Raw genomic sequence first — 19,530 nt, 5'->3', positions numbered from 1 at the left:
CAATAATGGTTATCCTTGTATATACATCTTTGCCCACTTGTTCTAGAAATAAAATTGCTGAGTCAAAGGATATGCATATTGCTAGCATGCGTTCTAGAAAGACTGTAGCATTTCATATTCCCACCAACAGTTTATGACAGGAGCCCAGAGAATTATCTAAGGAGGTATCAGACTAGCCATTCTTCCTGTAAGCAGCAAAAAAGAATTTGCTTAGATTAGCAACTGGCAATGTTTTCATGTCACTTTGCTGTATACAAAGGGATGTGGGTAGAACTAGAGTTATTGTGCATTCAGACACCAAAATTCCTACTAACTGGGGGTGAGAGGGTCCACCGGAAGTAGTCTAGAAATGAAAAAAATGAGGAAAATAAGTCTTCTGTAGCTGTAGGGAGATTTAAGAGATAAACCAAGGCAGATTTTTTTCTCCAGCTTGCCACGTTGGGTGACTTGCAGTGCCATCTTCTGGCAGAAAAGCCAAAATCTTTCAATTCCCATGCTAGGAATAAAGTATTTCTTATAAGCACAGCTAAACCGAAGACTGGAAGAACCAGAGATGTCTTGGTTGTGTGATGTTGGGGAGGGCTTGGGGAAGAAGGAGGTGGATTTTTTTTAAGGCAAAGATCTGAATCATTTTACTAATGAAGCTTCTAGCAAAGTCTGTGCTTTCTCTACCGCGGCAACACCCAGCTTGTAAAACAGGTACAACGCGGAGGGCAACTAAGGTAGCATACAAGCCACCGTGCGTCAGCTTCAAGTTCGGATTCTCCAGGATCTCCAGGTTACTCTAGACAAGGCAACCCAGCAGCTTAGGGGGTCACTGAATAGGGCTACTCAAAATGACACCAGATTATATCCCTTATTGTAAGGTTCTCAGGCCAGTATACACTGCCAAACACTTCAATATACAAGTAATTTATGCACACATTAAATGTAAAGGTGTAGAAAACATTGTAGCTTTGGTTTTTTTTCAATTTCAAACTTGAAAATACTTCCTTGCTTTAACCGTCCAACATATAATAGAAAAAGGCTAAAGCAAAATTACTTTTCAAAAATGTGGCATCCCTTAGTAAGCTTTCAAGTTAAAAAAAAAAAAAAAAAAAAAGTCCGTTTCTGAGTGGTATGCGTGCGAAAAATTTACCCCGGCCGCGCGGCTCCCGCCGGGTCTCGCAGCTCCCTCCCGACCGCTCCGCCGCGCCGGTTCCGCGCGGTGACGTCACACGCCAGCGCCAGAAACGCGCCGGCCGCTCCCCCTCCGACCGCGCTCGCTCCGGGGTGCTGGGGCGCCAGTGTGCGGAGCCTTCAGGCTGGAGTCCCTAGCAGTTGTCCCAGTGTCCCGGAATCTAGAGCCGGCGCGGTGAGGCCGGAGGTCGCGGCATCAGGTAGCCTGGCAGTCCCCAGGGCCGCCCGTCCCTGACCCCGCCGCGGCCACCGCAGCGACCTCGGTGGAGCCGGGAGGCGGTGACGGAGGCACTCCCCCTGCTGCCGCCCGCCGTTTCCAGGGGCTCGGAAACCAGTTTGTTTGTTTTGTCGGGGTGGCATGGACCTGCCTTATGGGAGTTGCCCTGGGCAGGACGGTCAAACCTGAAGTGTCAACTAACGAGGGGCGTCAGGTGTGGGAGTCGCGGTGCCCCTTCCAGTCTGGGCTGCGAGCTCCCGCTGGTTAGACAGACTGGGTTTCTCTTTCAGGATGTCATTTTCAAATTGCGGGACGGCACCTCTGCCTTACTGAGTCCCGTAGGAAGACTGCCACGCCTAGATTGATGCTTTTTGATCCTCACCGTTATTCCTGCCAAAGTCCTATGTCATTGAGGTGAGTTGCACTTGGGGGAAGCAATGACATGCAAAATGGTAAATAAAAATCATCCTGGAAGTGAGGAGACCTCCTTAGACTTGCTGATGTAGAGATTGCAGGGATACTCCCCTTAAGTATTTGCAGGGAAAATACCTTCATGTCATTAAAATTTTAATTCTCTGAGGGACTGTGTGTATTACAAAGCAGTCCTTAGCTCTTACAGTACTTAAAAAGCTAGAATGATAATGGAATTAAAATAATAGAAATCTTGATATGGATAAGCAATCATTTAAATTGCTTTTATGTTTTCTCCAATCTTAAATTACGTGTACATTTTAATTAAGAGGAAACGAGTAGTAGTTAACTGATTACCCTATCATCTTACATTTAAATTTCCATGCTTTGACATACTTTGCATATGTAAGGCATTAAAAGTTTTACTTTAAGATTTTATCATAATTATTTTTTATACAGGCTTGTTTTTTATTCACTGATGTAAGATCTGTAAGAAGGAGAAATATTTTTTATTGCCTTAGTAAATATTAGAATTATTTATGAAGGATTAAAATAATATCCAATCTGAGCTAATCACGGCCTTTTCTTATGATGCAGCAGTATTGTAGAGATGGTGGAGGGAGCCAAATGTGGAGAGAAGTAGTTCTTTGTTTCTAGTTTAGATTTGTCTGGTATTAGAGGATCTACAGGTCTGTTCCATTTAAAATTGCCATTGTTCTAGGTGAAATGTAAGAAACCTATTTTGTGGCAAAACAGGTTTTTGTACAGTAAAAGTCCCTGTCTGGAATTTAGTAAAGGTTATGGAACTTGACCACAGGAGTTCTTTTGAGGTCATGTTAATAATACATTGACATTGTATTCCAAGTAAATTTCACTGTCTATTCTGCCTTCTAATCTAAGCCATGAACATGATACCTTTTCACAAATATAAATTCTTTATTTACATGTTGGTAGTTGCCACTACAGAATGTGTTGAGTATTTTCTGAATAAACTTAGAAGAAAAACAAATATTTTGAAAAAAGTCTAATAGGAATCCCATTTTACTTTCTATTTTTTTTGAGTAATGAGAAATAAAGAAGTAACTTTCCCCCTTGAGAAAATATATTGACCTTTTTCCACAATTCAACACAGTATTCATTGTTATGGGAGAACTGTATGTATGGATTGTAGCTGCAGACAGTGCCAAAAGACTTCTTGAAATCTGTAGCATTCCATTACCAATGTTTCCCTTCAATACAATCCACCTGTCAAATATCTGAAACAGCTGATGAGGGCTTAATACCTATCAGCATGTGTTCCAGATTGATGGTAGTAGATTTTCATTCATATACTCTCACATTTTTCATATATAGTAGACAAAATTTTAGCTTATTTGTGGCTTTAAAGATTTTTTTTTTGCATCTCACTATGTTGCCAGGGCTGGAGTACAACTCAGCCTCAGTCTCTCAAGTAGCTGGACTACAGGTGCAACAACCACACCCAGCTAATTTTTAAATTTTTTTGTAGTGACAGAGTCTCAAACTCCTGGCCTCAAGTAATCCTCCTGCCTCAGCCTCCCAAAGTGCTAGGATTACAGGTGGGAGTCACCACACCCAGTGAAATTCTTAGTAAAATGTGAGGAAAGATGTCTAATTTGGCTACCTTCTACTGTGTCCTATCTGCTATAAAATCTATGAATGAGTTCTTAATTTCAGATACTTTATATTTTAGTTCTAGAATTTCCACTTGATTTTTAAAAATAAATTGTAATTCTTGTTGGAATTCTCCATCTTTTAAAAAAATCTCTTTGTCCATCTTTTGCTCTTATTTTATTAGACATATCAATCATGATTATTTTAAAGTCCCCTACTGGAAACTTCATATTTGAGGCATTTGTGAGTCTATTTCTATTGTTTGCTTGTTTTTGAGACAGAGTCTTAATTTGTCACCCCAGTTAGAGTGCAGTGGTGTCATCATAGCTCACTATAACCTCAAACTCCTGGGCTCAAGCAATCCTACTGCCTCTGCCTCCTGAGTAGCTGGGACTATAGGTATGCCACCACGCTCAGCTAATTTTTCTATTTTTTGTAAAGAAGGAGGTCTCACTCAGGCTGGTCTCAAACTCCTCCTGACCTCAAGTGATCCTCCCGCCTCAGCCTCCCAAAGTGCTAGGATTACAGGCACGAGCCACCACACCTGACCTATTTTTATACTATTATTTTGTTTTTTAAACATGCTTCATTATTTTTTGATGGGATACTGGACATTATGAATGAAAATGTCCATAGAGCTTCCATAGAGGCTCTGAAACATGTACCTTGTAAAAATTGTTCTGTTTTGGCAGGCTGATGAAGTATCATTGAATAAGCTTGATCCTGTCAATGGCTGCTTTTAGACTTTGTTAGGACTAATCTGCTTTAGTCTTGCTCCATAATGCACAGCTTGGGAACAGGCTGACAGGATGGAATTTATTTGCAGATTTTTGAACTGACTTTATTCTTTTTCCTCCGCTTCAGGATTTTGGTACCCCAGAATTCTTACCTCTTTCTTTCCTGAGCATAGTATGACTGCTGCTTTATATTTGAGCTCCCAATGTCTTCAGGGAAAAGAGGTTGGGGTGAATGCAAAGCCCACCTGTCAATGTTGATAGCCCCTCAATTCCTGTCTGTTGTTTTATGTATTCAGGTTTTAAATTGTTTTTGGAGATGGGATGGTCTGATACTAGCTACAGCATTATAATCAGAACAGAATATCACCACTTATTATGTAAACTTTCACGTAATCTCCCAGATCGTAGATGGTGTTTCCATTCTCAGCTGTGCCTGCTGTGCCCAATCTAGAGATATCTCTAGTCTTCTGCCAAGATGGGAGAGGGGTAGTTACCTGACTGGGAGAGGTGGAGGAGGCAAACTGAGTGTCTGACTGCTCTTTACACAGGCTTTTACACAATTCTGTTTTAGCCCTAGTGTTCTCCTCACTCTCAGATGTACCTGATACTTCCAGTTATTGGGCTAGTTTGTGGTAGGACTTGACTTGTTTCTGACTTATTTCCTACTGCTGGCTTACAGTACAGTTTTCTGTAGTCTCCTAAGTCAGTTGCTGCTTGTTCTTGTGTTTCCCAGCTTCCAGAATTGTATTGCTGTTGTCTTCTTTCCTGTTCTGCCTTTTTGATCCCTTTAAAGTCATGTTAGATTTGGGGAAAAAGTAGAGGTAAACATATATGTTCAGTCTGGTATGTTTAACTGTAAGTTGCCATTTATTTTTTTACTTTTTAAAGAACTATGCTTAAGCAAGTGTTGTCATGACTTCTTTTGATTTTTTGATGGATAGGCTTTGGCCATATTTTTCCATCGTTTGTACTCTTTGTGGCTAATAGTACAATTCTACACAGTGTTGAAGTTTCTTATTTTCTGTCCTACTTTTTTATTTTCTTCTCCTTGAGTCATAGACTGTTAGAGTTGGTAAGGTCTTTAAGATAGCATCATGTTTAAATATTTAGTGTTTTTAGATAAAGAAAACTGAAGCCCAGAGAAGTCGGGTGCTTAGCTTTTGGTTATGTATCTAGTCTCTTCTCTTGATCATGAATTCATTGCTTTATCTGTTATATCACATAACTCTTTGAAGAGCTCAAATCTCTGATTTTGTGCTTTTTTAAATATCTTCAATATCAGATATGTGTTATAGCGAATAAATTGATATAATTGTTAGAGACCTTAAGAATCTGTACAGTGAGTCAAGTTGGTATCGTGATTTTTCATTTGATGTTGGAAACTGAAACATAGAAAAGACAAACCTTTATTTATAATTTGAGTTTATTATAATAATGAAATTGGGGCAGGATTCTTATGTTCCTTCAGTTATATGTTCTGATAATTTTGTATGTGGAAGAACATTTGTATGTGGTAGTAGTTTTTTATCTTTTATTTCATTTGGTTTGAAAAATTTTCTAGGATTGTAATTGAGTTGAGAGGTCTCACAACTAGGAAATAAGTAGCTTGATTAAATATGTTGCAAGACACTGAAAGTAATCTATTTTTTCATGTTTTCCCCTTTACTTCCTCTAATGTACTTTGACTCTACAGAAAAGGAGAGTTTGTAAATTGTTCTGAAACTCATCTACCACAAGTCTTTCATTGTTCGGAAAGGTGTCTACGCTTGACATTATTTGATGGCAATTAGAGTCATCTTTCTTCTCTACCAGGGGCAGTAAACTTTATTCTGCTTTACTAATTAATCAGAAGCACAATGCTCAGTAATATGTTTGGCAGTAGAATGCAGTACCAGGGAGGGACTCTTGGAGTGCACATCTTTTTAGTGTGATCCCTGGAAAGGAATTGGTCACTAAATTTTGAGGAAGGGCCAAACTGACTAATTTTATTTTTCCTCTCTTAGCAAAAAGCCACAGAATACTGATGGCTATGAAATAATCTATGTGGTTATTATTTACTGTCATTTAATTTATGAAATTTATTTTTCAAAGATGAGTTTATCTTGATTTTTTGCTAAGTAGCATACTGATGTATATAATAAACTCTCATATCCTGAAGAAATTATTAAATTTTGGCTAATGCCCACATAGCCATTATATTTTGCCAGTTGACACAACCTGGACTTGAAAATATATTTGGAATGACTTTTCTTCTTTAACTCACAGGTGATGCTATAATGCTAAGATAATGGTCCGTTTCTTGTTTTTCTTCAGTTTGTTAAAGACATTCTCATTTCCTACAGAAATTTTGATATGGAAATGGTTATAATGTTTTATAAGATATAGAAAGGCTCTTTCCCACAAAATTTCATAGGCATAATTCTCACATCAGTTTTACCAGAGGCTGTGTTCTGACCTTACTCTTGGAGATCCAGAATGTGAAGTTTGTCATTTAAGGATATTGGATCATTTTTTGGAGGCAAAATAAAATTAAACAAATTTAGTATTGGTAGATGAAAACATGGATTTATTAATTTATAATGAGAAATATGGTAAAAGTCACAGAAATTTTAAAAGAGTTTCATGACAAGCTCATTTTCTCCTAAAAGGAAATCATACCTGGAAACCTGCTTGCTATGGATGGAAATGGAAAGAGCAAGTTGGATGAATTAAGTGTTTGTTAGTTTCAGATTAACGTAGTGAATTTATGTATGTCTGTAGTGAGGATGATTTGCCAATGTGCCATACAGATTATTGCTTTCATGACTTTTTTACTTGCTCTCTCTCACTCTTTTTTTTAGCTTTTACCACCTAGTGTATTGTACTTAGGCTTCTCCTGAAATTACTACTCTCCTGACATTACTGTTGCTAAACCTACTAATGACCTTAATTATCTTGGTATGGTAAGGGTTTAAGTATAGTAACATAAGCAGAAAGGAAAGAAAAGATTAATAAATTGTTCACATCCAAATAAACTTCTACATTTAAATAAAACTAAAAGGCAAATAGGATATAAGAGGAAAAAACATCATTTATGACAGATAAGGGCTTCATTACATAAGGAGTTTTTATAAATTAATAAAAAGAAAACTATCCCAGTAGAAAATGGACAGAGAACATGGATGAATAGTTCAAAAGAGAAGGAGTACAAATGTTTAATAAATGTGGAAGAATTTTTCAAATTCACTGCTAAGCAAAAAAAATTCAAATAAAAATGAAGCACCATTTTCCCCATCAAGTGTAATGAGTAACAACAACAGCATAGTAACACAGTGCTTACTATGTGTCAGGCCCTGTTCTCAGTACATTACTTAAACTGACCAATCCTCTCAGCAGTTCTGTATGTACTATAGTTGTCCACATTTTACAGATGAACAAATTGAGGCATATAAAGATAAGTAACTTCCCTAAGATCACATAGCAAGTAAGGGATAAAGCTAGAATTTAAATCCAAGCTCTCTGACTCTAAACTTTTAGTGCTCTTTAACTGCTACCCTTTATTACCCTTTAACTACTACCCTTTACTACTACCTGGGCTCTGAAAGATTTTATTCAGTAAATAGTAACCAGTGTTAATAAGGTTATCTAGGAGCAGACACTTTTGTATATTACTGGTTTAGAATATAAATTAGTAGACATTTTTGTTTAAGACACTTAATATGTTTGAAAGCTTTAACATGGGCGTATTCTTTGAATTTAGAATTTATCCTAAGGAAATTCTTATAGTAAGTATATTAAAATGTATGTACAGAAATTTTATCTGAAGTTCTATAATAGCAAACATTTTACACAATTTAAATGTCTAATAAAAGGGGATTAGTTAAATAACTTTGGGAAGTATTAATAGTATCTCATTAAACTTGCATTCTTATTGGAGATTAGTGGAGATAATAAAGTAATGCTACTAATTAATTCATGTAGGAAAAAGCTTGCCTTTGTCTCCATACATGTTAAGTATATCTAGTATTTGGCTATCCAAAGCATTCTTATAAAATGGAAATGTCACTATTTGGTTTTCTCTTTTAGGTATAACTAGATTGCATGAGTAAAATTGAGATAAAGTTTATTTTGCTTTCAGTAAAGATGTTAAATATCTTTTTTTAAAAAAAAATTAGCACCTGACTAAGGAAGTAGAATTTAAGTTAAACATTATAATTATTATAAAAGACATGCTTTATCTCTTTTAACTGTTAACTTTTTTTTTTAATGTCTAGCATATCTGTAAAGATGCCTTAGAAAAAGAACCATGGAGAAGTATGTTAGACTACAGAAGATTGGAGAAGGTTCATTTGGAAAAGCCGTTCTTGTTAAATCTACAGAAGATGGCAGGCAGTATGTCATCAAGGAAATTAACATTTCTAGGGTAAGTATATTTTTAGTTTGGATGCACAAATAATAGCTTGGTTATAAGCTGATTGTTAGACAATTTAAAAAACAAAAAGCATAACCCAAAGCAAAAGAAGGGCTGTAATCCCAGAGACAACTGCTAATTTCAGGATAGTCTGCATATTCTTTCAGATATTGTCTATGATGTGTGCTTGTGTTCATGTGTTTAGAAAAATATACCTACTGTTCTATAACTTAATGTAATTTGGACATCTTAAAATGTTTTTACTTGGAGATTCAATTCATTCTTTTTAACTTCTTGCTATATTTTGTTGATTGGACTGTATTGGTACCATTATTTTTTTTAACTACTCTTTTTTTTTTTTTTTTTTTTTGAGATAGGGTCTTGCTCTGTTGCCCAGGCTAGGGTACAGTGACGTTGTCATAGCTCACTGCAGCCTCAAACTCTTAGGCTCAAGTGATCCTCCTGCCTCAGCCTCCTTAGTAGCTGGGACTACAGCCATGCACTACTAGCCCAGCTATTTTTTCCATTTTTTGTACAGACAAGGTCTTGCTCTTGCTCAGGCTGGTCTCAAACTCCTGACGTTAAGGGATCCTCCCGCCCCGGCCTCCAGAATGCTAGGATTACAAACATGAACCAGTACACTTGGCCTAACCACTCCCTTATTGATGGACTTTTACGTTATTAATGTTTTAAGTTACTGTTTTCTTTTTTCCTCTCTTTTAAGATGTCCAGTAAAGAAAGGGAAGAATCAAGGAGAGAAGTTGCAGTGTTGGCAAACATGAAGCATCCAAATATTGTCCAGTATAAAGAATCATTTGAAGGTCAGATAAATTTTGCAAGATAGTTCAAAAGAAGTCCTAAGACATTAATAACTTTTGGATATTTTGTTTATAAGTAATTTTTTTGTGAATGCATTCTCAGGAAAAATAGAATACCATTTTTTCTTAAGTACATATGCATATGACTATCAGCCTTGATTCTAGGATAATGCTGATACCACACTGTCCCTGTGTAGTTAAATACTGGCTAACTATTTATGATTGCTTAAAAAAAAGTAATGTAGTAAGTACAAATATTTGGACAAAACAAGAACAGTAACTTACATATTTTTAAGCTCGATTCCTATAAGTGCTGCCACCACTTCCAATGAGAAAATACTCTGATCTTTAGAAAGTATCCTACTTGGCCGGGCGTGGTGGCTCACGCCTGTAATCCTAGCACTCTGGGAGGCCGAGGTGGGCGGATCGTTTGAGCTCAGGAGTTCGAGACCAGCCTGAGCAAGAGCGAGACCCCATCTCTACTAAAAATAGAAAGAAATTATATGGACAGCTAAAATATATATATAGAAAAAATTAGCCGGGCATGGTGGCGCATGCCTGTAGTCCCAGCTACTCGGGAGGCTGAGACAGGAGGATCGCTTGAGCTCAGGAGTTTGAGGTTGCTGTGAGCTAGGCTGACGCCACGGCACTCAATCTAGCCTGGGCAACAGAGTGAGACTCTGTCTCAAAAAAAAAAAAAAAAAGAAAGAAAGTATCCTACTCAATAGTATGCTTCTCTATACTTCATTATTATAATATTGAGGTATATTGAAAGTTTTCTCAAGTTCTTAAAATATTATAGCTAAAATTGCTGTTTTGGAACTATATATGTTACATTTGATAATGCAGGAACTAAGATAAGGCAAAGCTTCCCTGAAGGCAGGTCAAGGTGGTTTATTGAAGTCCTACCCAAATAATACTCTCATTATTATAATAAATCACCATAAATTACAAAACAGAAATCTAGATTGAAAGTAGAAGATAGTTGAAATGACTCAGGGATATATCACATATCAGCTTCAGAGTATGAATTAAAGCTAAAGTAACTTTGTTCCCAGATGAACTCAGTATCCACTAAAGTAGAACGTACTTTTTAAGAAATGTGGTTCAATTAGCACATTATGCCATAAGGTTCTCTAATTTTTTTATGGTGGCAGTGAAATGAAGATTTACATCTCATGTGAAAGAGTACAGTTGTTACCCAACTCTTCTCGGGACCTTGAATTTCCTTTATTTATCTTTCCCCTATCATCTTTTAGTGTCTTTTTTCTTTCATCATCAAGATTTTGATATTTCAAGTTAAAAAGTTTTGAATCTATGTGAACAAATGCTCCAACAGACATTTTGTATTTATGTTGACTGGTTTACATAGAAACATCTGAATGATTCAAAAGGGTGACATATTTTTTAAATAAGGTTTTTTTATTACTGTTATTTAATTTTAAGGAATACATGCTCTTGATAAACGTATTCAAAAAGTACAGATATGCATGACTGAACGTTAAGTTCTCTCTGTTCCTCCCACACCACCCTCATTCTCAGTCTCTAGGGATTAAGTAAGAATCGTTAATAATTCAGTGTTTGTTTATTTCCTTTGGTTATATGAAACATATACATATAGCTCTAAAAGTTTAAAAATAAATGAGATCATGTATATGTATTTCTGCACCTTGTTCTCTTTACTTTCTATCTTATGGATATCTTTCCATGTCAATATGTGTTGATGCACCTCAGTCTTTGCAAATGTCTTGTGACAACTACAGTGTATTTCACTGTAGGCATTGTGTGGCTCTGTCACAATTTGTTTAGCCAGTTTTCTATTATGGACACTTAGGTTGTTTTTATTTTTTCACTGTTACAGATAATGTTGCACTGCATGTGCTTGTGCAGGTGTCTTTTTGTACAACAGCAGTGGAATTCCTCTATAGCAGTGGAATTGTTAAGCTAGAGGGAATGAGAGTTCTGTGTTGTACAGGCTCTCCAATCCTGACTTACAAATTCATTCTGAAATTTATGTGGTATAATTTTATATGGTGATTTTATATATTTGGTTACAGTTCCTTTTTCTGCTTTACCCAAATCAGTCATCTCATTTTATTCTGTGTAGCCCTTTCTGCTTCTCTACAATCACTCATAGAACTTTTGGGAACTCTACAACATAAATATTTAATTATTCCCTGGAATAATTAAAAATAGTTTACCTGTGAAAACAGATTTAGAATCTGTTAATATTTAAAAAGTAAGTTGATTAAAAATTGCCAATTTTGACATTATTTTGGATATTTTTCATAAGATATGAAGAAATTAGTGTATTTACAGTTCATCCTCACTAACTGATTTTTGTACATTTCTTTTGTTCTCAAATTAGAATTCTTACAGTTGTTTAGATTTGGTTCTATATTTAAACAGATTCGATTTCTATTGTTAATTCTTTTATAGCTTAGTATACTCATACCTGAGTTACTTGAAATCATCTCTTGGTTGGCTGGATTTCATCAGTGTTTTTCCATAAGAATTTGTGAATTCTATAGTCTTTCAATGTAGTTAATATTTGCATTTCTGAGAGTAACTGATATATTTACATGTGAATGAGTGTCATTGAGAATCCTTTTTCTCTTATAAGTACATTTTGTCTTCTGGCATTGAACATTTATGTAGAAATTTTTTTTTTTTTTTTAATAAGTCCCAGTCCTCTTGGGTCTTAAAGTCTTTATTTTATAATACAGTTCTCTCCCTAAAGGTATTTCTTTTTCAGTATAGATTGCTTGAGGTAAACTTGGCCTTAATATTTAATATTGGAAAGCAAATTTGGCTAAGCTACAAAGTCCTTTAGTTGGTCAAATCTGAAAAGAAGGTAATACGTAACATTTGGAGACCGAGATTTAGGAAAAATGAATGTGTTCGAGATTTTAAATTTTCTTATATAAGAACAGTGGTGGGAATGTAGACCAAAGATTAGGGTAGCAAAAGGTAAATTATTCATTAAAGATAAATTATTTGACAAAACCAGGAAAAAAAAAGTATTTTGCTTATATAACTAATTTTATATTTAGGTTTCATATACATTTTCTTTTGTTACCAAATTTATGTCTCCTTTGTGGGTTAACCAATAAAAAAGTCACCGTGTTTTACTTTATTTTTTTTTTTTGTCAGTTAGGTATTTTATTTATTTTTCCTAGTTCAGATTATTATGGGGGCACAAATGCTTTGGTCACATAAATTGCCTTTGCACTGCCCCAGTCAAAGCTACAGGTGTGCTCATCCCCCAGACAGTGTACACTGCACCACACCCGTTGGGTGTGAGTTTACCCATCCCCTCTTCCCCCCACCTACCTGCCCAATCCCCAATGAATGTTGCTTCCATATGTGCACATAAGTATTGATGGATTAATACCAATTTAATGGTGTATGTAGAAAAGTTTGAGTCCATCATGATGCTTTTCCTCTTCTTGAAAGTTATTTGTTTTTTCTTTCCTTGATGTTCAACGGACTCTTTTGTTAGGATTGAAATTTACCATAATATGACTTAGTATTAATAACTTGGAATTGGTTTCTCTTGGAACATTTTGTATGCTTTCTATCTGCAGATTCTAGTTTTTCTTTGTTCAGAAAAATTTCCATTTCACTATTTTTTTTTCAATTCTTACATTGTATATCTTAATATAAGGAAAAATATTCCAAAAAATTGTTTGCCAGAAAGTTGTCTTGCCTTATAAACTAATTCTTCATTATGAAGTCTCTCATAAGGTTGTGCTTTCAAGAAATTTTAATATATTAAATAACAAAATGTTTTCCGGGAAGACGACTTCATTGAGTTTTGGATGCTCATAGAGGTCCTCAGGCAGAATCAGTTTAAAAGGGAGGCATCAAAGGGATTTAATATTGCTGTCGTAATTGCAGATATCAATACCATTTGTAAGCCTTCTAAAGTCATTTAAAAGACAGTATGGTAATGTTGTGACAACCATGCATATAGCCCTCCAGGATGATTTTTTTAAAGTGTCAATATTCTGCAGATGTGAATTAGCATATAGGAAATAAATTTCAATGACAACCTAAACAGATTAAAAATTGCTGTGTTTCAGTTAATTTAAAAGGAAATGAAGATCACGTGTACAATACTGGGAAAATCTGATAGATGAATCAGTAAAACACACTGATTTCAATCTACATGTGAAGAGTTTGGATAAAATTATTTCATAAAACATGAGAGCAGGGAGAAAAATATTTCCAAATATATATAATGTAAAATGTAAATGTATAATTAGAATATAATATTAAATGTTATAATTATACATCTGACTATTTCATCTGCATCCCTAACATTTATAAACATATGTAGGTAAAAAGGTTTGATTTTATCATTGAGAAAATAGGGGATTGCCTTGTATCACTGTATATTTGGGTACATATTTATATCCAGTATACATTTTTATTTTCTTCTGTTATTCATGTATCATTCTCTGTTTTTGGTTGTGTATAGCTGTTGTCTTCTAATTGCTTTTGTTTTTATTTTTTTTCTCTTAAATTTGTTTTATTTCTTACCGTGTTGAAAGTAGTTTTTATATCTTTAATGGAAACTTTTGAATCTTATGTATTGGGATAGGGTTTAGCATTCTACTTTTTCCCTATTGCTGCTGCCAAAATCTACCTACTTGAAGAAAGCTTTTCTTGGAGGCTAAATTCGGATTGCTTTTGGCTTCAAGTAACAGAAAATCTGACCAATTTTAGCTTAAGTAAGAAAGATATTCTCTTTCCTAACAAGAAGTCTTTTTTTTTTTTTTTTTTTAGAAGAAGTCTAAAGATAAGCAAACCTGAACCAGGGCATATATGGCACCTCAAGATCTAGGCTCTTTGTGTCATTCTACTCTGACATCTTTAGGATGTAAGTTTTTCAGGCTTATGTTTTTCACATTGTCCCAAGATGACTCTTGCAACTCCAGGCTCATGTCTGCAAGGCCAAAAGAAGGGGAAATGGTGGCATCAGCAACTCTTGTCTTGAGTCTGTTCTTTTCATCAGAAAAGCAAGTGCTTCCTCAGAAGCCACTCTGCAGAGTTCCTCTTAATCTTATTGGCCAAACTAGGTCCGATGTCCACCTCTAACTACAGGTAAAAGTAGGAATTAGAACATTTGCCTGTTTTGTGTGTTGTTGTTTTTTTGAGCTTCTAGAGTGAGAGGTGGTGAAGGGAGAAGGGTGTTAGAATTGGCTGTTAGGTTAGCCAACCAACAGCACGTGCTTTGCTGAGTGGTTGTGACTCACATCCTCATTACTGTTTTTCTGTTAAACTCTTGATGATTCTCTAACATGCATTATAGTCTTCTTGCCCTAACTTCAAGTAATTTTTAGGTGACAGTTGTTTTTGTTTTTTGGAAGGTCTTTTCCATTAGTGTGCAGGCCGACTGGTGATACGGGTAGTGATGTCTTACACTTTTTTATTCCTAGAATCTTGTGCAAAGTGCCTGGCACATAATTGGTGCTCAGGTGTTTGAATGATTGAAGGAATACAAAATGGATTAATGCTTCCCTTGCATAGAAAAGACTTTTCTATTAACCTTATATTTTAAGTAAGTATCCCCAAAATAAATAATAATGTCTAGGCAGCAGAAAGCATTACATAGAGCATGTACTGCAGCTCAGACATTTCACATCTAGGATTGCTTCTCCATCCCTGTCTCAGGTCCTGTCTAGCTTCCTCCCCAGCCCTCTCTCACTCACACCCACAGTTTTTGTTTTTATCTGTTGATGGTTTTATCTTTTGATACATGCATATGGTACAAAATTAAACTGTTACACAAGACAGTAAAAAATTTGTCTTTTTTCCCCCCATCTTTGAGCCCTGTATGCTCCTTTCTTAGACTGATAACCACTGTCTTATACTTCCTTCCAGAAATAGTCTAAGCATTAACAAGCATACCTAAATGATACATACTGCATGTATTTTTTTGCTTTTTGTCTCTTATACTACATAAATGGTAACATCTTACATATATTTTTTTATAAATAGTGAATTATACAGTTTCTAGAGGTTTTCTTTTCACGTAATTTCTCACATTGTATTTGGATGATCTTTTCATGTCCATCATAAATAGTCCTGCAGATTCTTAGTTAGCTTAGTCGCATAGGTTCCTAATCCCAGTGAGACATTATAAGCAGTATCTCAAAAGAGGATATACAGATCATGAGTGACAAGAAAACCACCACGAGGTGTAAGAAATAAGTACTACTGGAAATAAGGTCACAGCACAGATAGTAAAAGAAGTGAAAATTGGGAAGAGTGTTCTTTGAATTGTGACAGTCTCACTGGTAAGTAGTGGTTCAGTAAACATTTGAAGTGATACTGGTCATTCTTCCTAACTGGAGAAGAAGGAAAGGGTGGAGAGAATTATTAAAAGTGTCTTTCTTGTCCTTTCTACGCATGAAAAGAGGCATAGAAGTCCCTCTCTCTGTGGACTGAGACATAAAGGTAAAAGGGACAGTTGCCCATCTTCATGTTGATTCACAAATTGTATATAATTCTTGTAAAAAGAAAGTAAAATCAAAGAAAGCTTTAAGAGAGTAGAGACTGTGTCGTATTCACTGTTGAATCCTCATAGTTTATCACAGCATTTATTATTATATTTGTTTAATAAATGATTCAAGTAGATGAAACAAAGTTGAAAATTAATGGTCAGTTGGAAACTAAGGTATCCTATCTCTGACATATTGGTAGGAATACATGATTTTATATTTGATGTTGAAGAAAATGTATCTATTGAATGAAATCAAATATATCTATCTACATTTTCTCTATGTTCCAGAGATGTCTAGGTCAGTGTGAACACCACTGTCCAATAGGATGGTGTATTCTTGGTGGAGAAATCACTAGTGATGGAGCTACCTGTTAACCTGTCGTTGCCCAATCTGTGTGACCAGTGCATCTTGACTTTGTACCCTAGTTCTTTTGAATGTGGTCCTGTTTTTTTGCTTAGCTGATGCTGTTTAGTGAAACTGTCAGTACCTTTAATTTAGCTATGCTTTTGATATTCCTTTTTTAAAATGGAATGTAACGTTATGTTTTGTAGAAAATGGCTCTCTCTACATTGTGATGGATTACTGTGAAGGAGGGGACCTGTTTAAACGAATAAACGCTCAGAAAGGCATTTTGTTTCAAGAGGATCAGGTAAGTTAGCATGTAGGAGATGACTTACTCCCTTACTGAGAAGTAGCTCAAAGTTTGTTTGCTTATATATGTGTTTTAAACTACAAATGCTACTTGTAATTACTAGGGCAGTTTAGTATCATATCCGATATCTTAGTCAAGTTTCCATCTAATTAGCTCTCACCTTTGTTCAGTTCCCCATCTCACTTCCAGTCTGTAGTAATATGTTGTTATTTGTGGAATGTATGTTATATGCAGTGTGTGTGTGTGTGTGTGTGTGTGTGCATATATATGTCTATGGATATAACTTAATTATTCATTATAACTGGTTAATTATCGTTTATCCTGTCAGTCTTGCTTACCGCTGCCAGATAGTATCTTTCTAAAATGTGGCTTTGCCAGTTAACTCCAGCTCTAAAAGCCTTGCATTGGCAACTACACTAAATGTAATTTCTGTTTTGATTTCAAGGATCTCTAAAATATGGCACTACCCTACCTAAGAAGCCTTATTTTTTTCTATTATTCCCTAATCTATACCTCTCTTCATTTATTTTAATGGATATTTATTGAGCATGTACTTTGTGTTAGGCATTGGGCCACATTTTTGTACATTTCATTCTCCTTCCTGTATATTTATTCTGATTATTTTATTTTGGTAATACTTTCTCCCCAACTCTCTATGGTCTACCATTTTTAAAAAATATTCAAGTCCTAGATTCTTTGAATTTTTCATAACTAATCTTCTGTGATCTTTTCCCTCTTTAAATTCTTGATGCATTTCTCATTATCACCCATTCTTAATATTAATTGCCTTCTTTTACCTAGGGGAATGGAGGCGGCACAGTTCTAGGAGTGTTGTATTTGTTTTCTCTTTTAATTTTTATAACCCCATGAATTGGTGTAGTTTTTTCTACATAATAGATAAGGGAATCTAAGAAAGGTTAAGTAACTTGCCCAAAATCACATAGTCAGTGTTTGAACCTACTTCTAACTCCGAAGTTTATAAAAATTTATTTTTATAAATTTAAAATAAATTGTAAAAGCATTAAAATATTCAGAAATGGAAAGTCTTCTTCCCTTGCTCTTCTGTCCCTGAGATTACCGGTTTTTAGTTTGGGGTACTCTTCCACACTTCCCTTTTCATATTTGCGTGTATACATATATACACCAAGACACAAACATTCAGAAATGGGATATTATACATGCCATGCTCTGTCTTGCTTTTGTCACTGAAAAATTTGTCTTGATTGTCTTTACACGTCAATCTACATAGATCAGTTATATTAGTTTTAATAGCTGCATTATATTTCATTCCAGCAAAGCCTTGTGCTTTTTTGTTTCTTTTTCTCTTTTATCCTTGCACCCTATTTCTTTTTTTTAATTATTATTTTTATTGACTTATGTGGTACATGTGTAGATTTGTTACATGGATATTTTGCGTAGTGGTGAAATCTGGGCTTTTTGTGTAACCCTCACCTGATTAGTGCACATAGTACCCATTAGGTAATTTCTCATCCCACACTTACAAGTCCTCAGTGTCTGTCATTCCACTCTCTATGTCCATGTGTACTCTTTATTAGCTTCCAGTTATAAGTGAGAACTTACTGTATTTGACTTTCTCTTGCTAAGTTATTTCACTTAAGTGAAAGAAAATTATTTTAAAAATTAATTTGATTATTTTAAATGTAATATTCTTTTTCTAAAAAACTACTGAACAGATAGAGTAAAAATTAAAGCTGTTATCTTTCATTCCATCTTCTGCAAATCCACGTCCCTGAGGTAAACAATATTAACTGGTGGCTGTCCTTCTCTGTGCTTCCTTTCTTCACACAAACACGATTATGTAGAGTTAATAGTTTGTATATGCAGGTATATTTTGTGTATGTGTTTTTTGGCCTTTTGTTCCTACATAATTTGCCTTTTCAGTCTATTGTCCATTTCTTATTTTGGCCGCCAGTATTTTTCTCAGTGATTTGGAAGAACTTTTGCATATTTGAGATTAGCAATCTATCAATTATGCTGCAGATATTTTCTCAAATCATTATTAAACTTGATTATATATTTTGCCATGCAGATGTTTTAAATTTTATAGTCAACTTCATCAGTCTTTTTCTTGTGACTTGAGGGTTTTATGTCTTGTTTTGAAAGTCCTGGTTCAAAGATTGTAGAAAATTAACATGTATTTGCTTTAATTATTTTATGGTTTAATTTTTTATGATTAAAAATACATCCACTTGGAATTATTTTGGTGTTAGGAGTGAGATTAGACATCTTTTTACTTGTAGGTGGCCAATTCCAAAGTGAGTGTTTATATAGCGAATGTGGGAAGAGAAAAAAATCAGAGATATTTTCCAGTTTTTCAGCCTGTTTTTTTTCCTCTTGTGATTTTTATTTATATTTAAAGAAAGCATTATAGAAAAAAGATACATTTAAAAACAAAGAAGAATTACCCAGCATCATACTATTATACAATATAAATTATTTCCATTTTTCACTCTCAAAGTTTCTTTCCATATTTATATTGGTTTATAAGTGATGACTCAGTAGCAGTCTCTTATATTTTAGATTTAGTATGTGCTCTGTACATATTGTGTGTCAGTTGGCTTAAATATCTATTTAATGTTAGTGAGTACAAAATGAAAAGAAATTGTAGCCTAAAATTTTTAAGGATTTAGTTCCTCTCAACCCAAAATTTTCCTGAATTCTTTTAATGGTCAAGGAAAGATGAGTATGAAATATAAATTTTGAAAGAAATGACAGATATGATTTTTCTTCCTAGATTTTAGACTGGTTTGTACAGATATGTCTGGCCCTGAAACATGTACATGATAGAAAAATTCTTCATCGAGACATAAAATCACAGGTATGTTATTCTGTCACCAGTAACTTCTAAATGGATAAGGACATGGAGCCTTAATTGTCTTGAGCCACAAATTTTGAACCTGATTCAGTGTGCATCAGATTATGTCTGCTCCCTTTACTCTTATCCTAGAAATCCTCTTCATC

At 35.0% G+C, this 19,530-nt stretch overlaps 1 protein-coding gene across 1 annotated transcript in view; it reads left to right on the top strand.

Annotated features, from left to right (window-relative positions):
- The first annotated feature begins 1,744 nt into the window (after window positions 1-1,744).
- The window catches only part of NEK1 (NIMA related kinase 1), a 117,674-nt gene continuing 99,888 nt past the window's right edge, over window positions 1,745-19,530 (top strand). Inside the window, exons 1-5 of the mRNA XM_069493756.1 lie at window positions 1,745-1,810; window positions 8,430-8,578; window positions 9,291-9,387; window positions 16,448-16,545; window positions 19,304-19,387. Of these exons, the coding sequence (XP_069349857.1) occupies window positions 8,462-8,578; window positions 9,291-9,387; window positions 16,448-16,545; window positions 19,304-19,387 (396 nt within the window). The 5' untranslated portion in view covers window positions 1,745-1,810; window positions 8,430-8,461. The remainder of the gene's footprint in view (window positions 1,811-8,429; window positions 8,579-9,290; window positions 9,388-16,447; window positions 16,546-19,303; window positions 19,388-19,530) is intronic.

The sequence above is a fragment of the Eulemur rufifrons genome, chromosome 18, assembly GCF_041146395.1.
Source record: "Eulemur rufifrons isolate Redbay chromosome 18, OSU_ERuf_1, whole genome shotgun sequence".
In the NCBI taxonomy this organism is placed as follows: domain Eukaryota; kingdom Metazoa; phylum Chordata; class Mammalia; order Primates; family Lemuridae; genus Eulemur; species Eulemur rufifrons.
The sequence above is the reverse complement of the archived record's forward strand: the minus strand, read 5'-3'. Positions and strand labels throughout refer to the sequence as shown.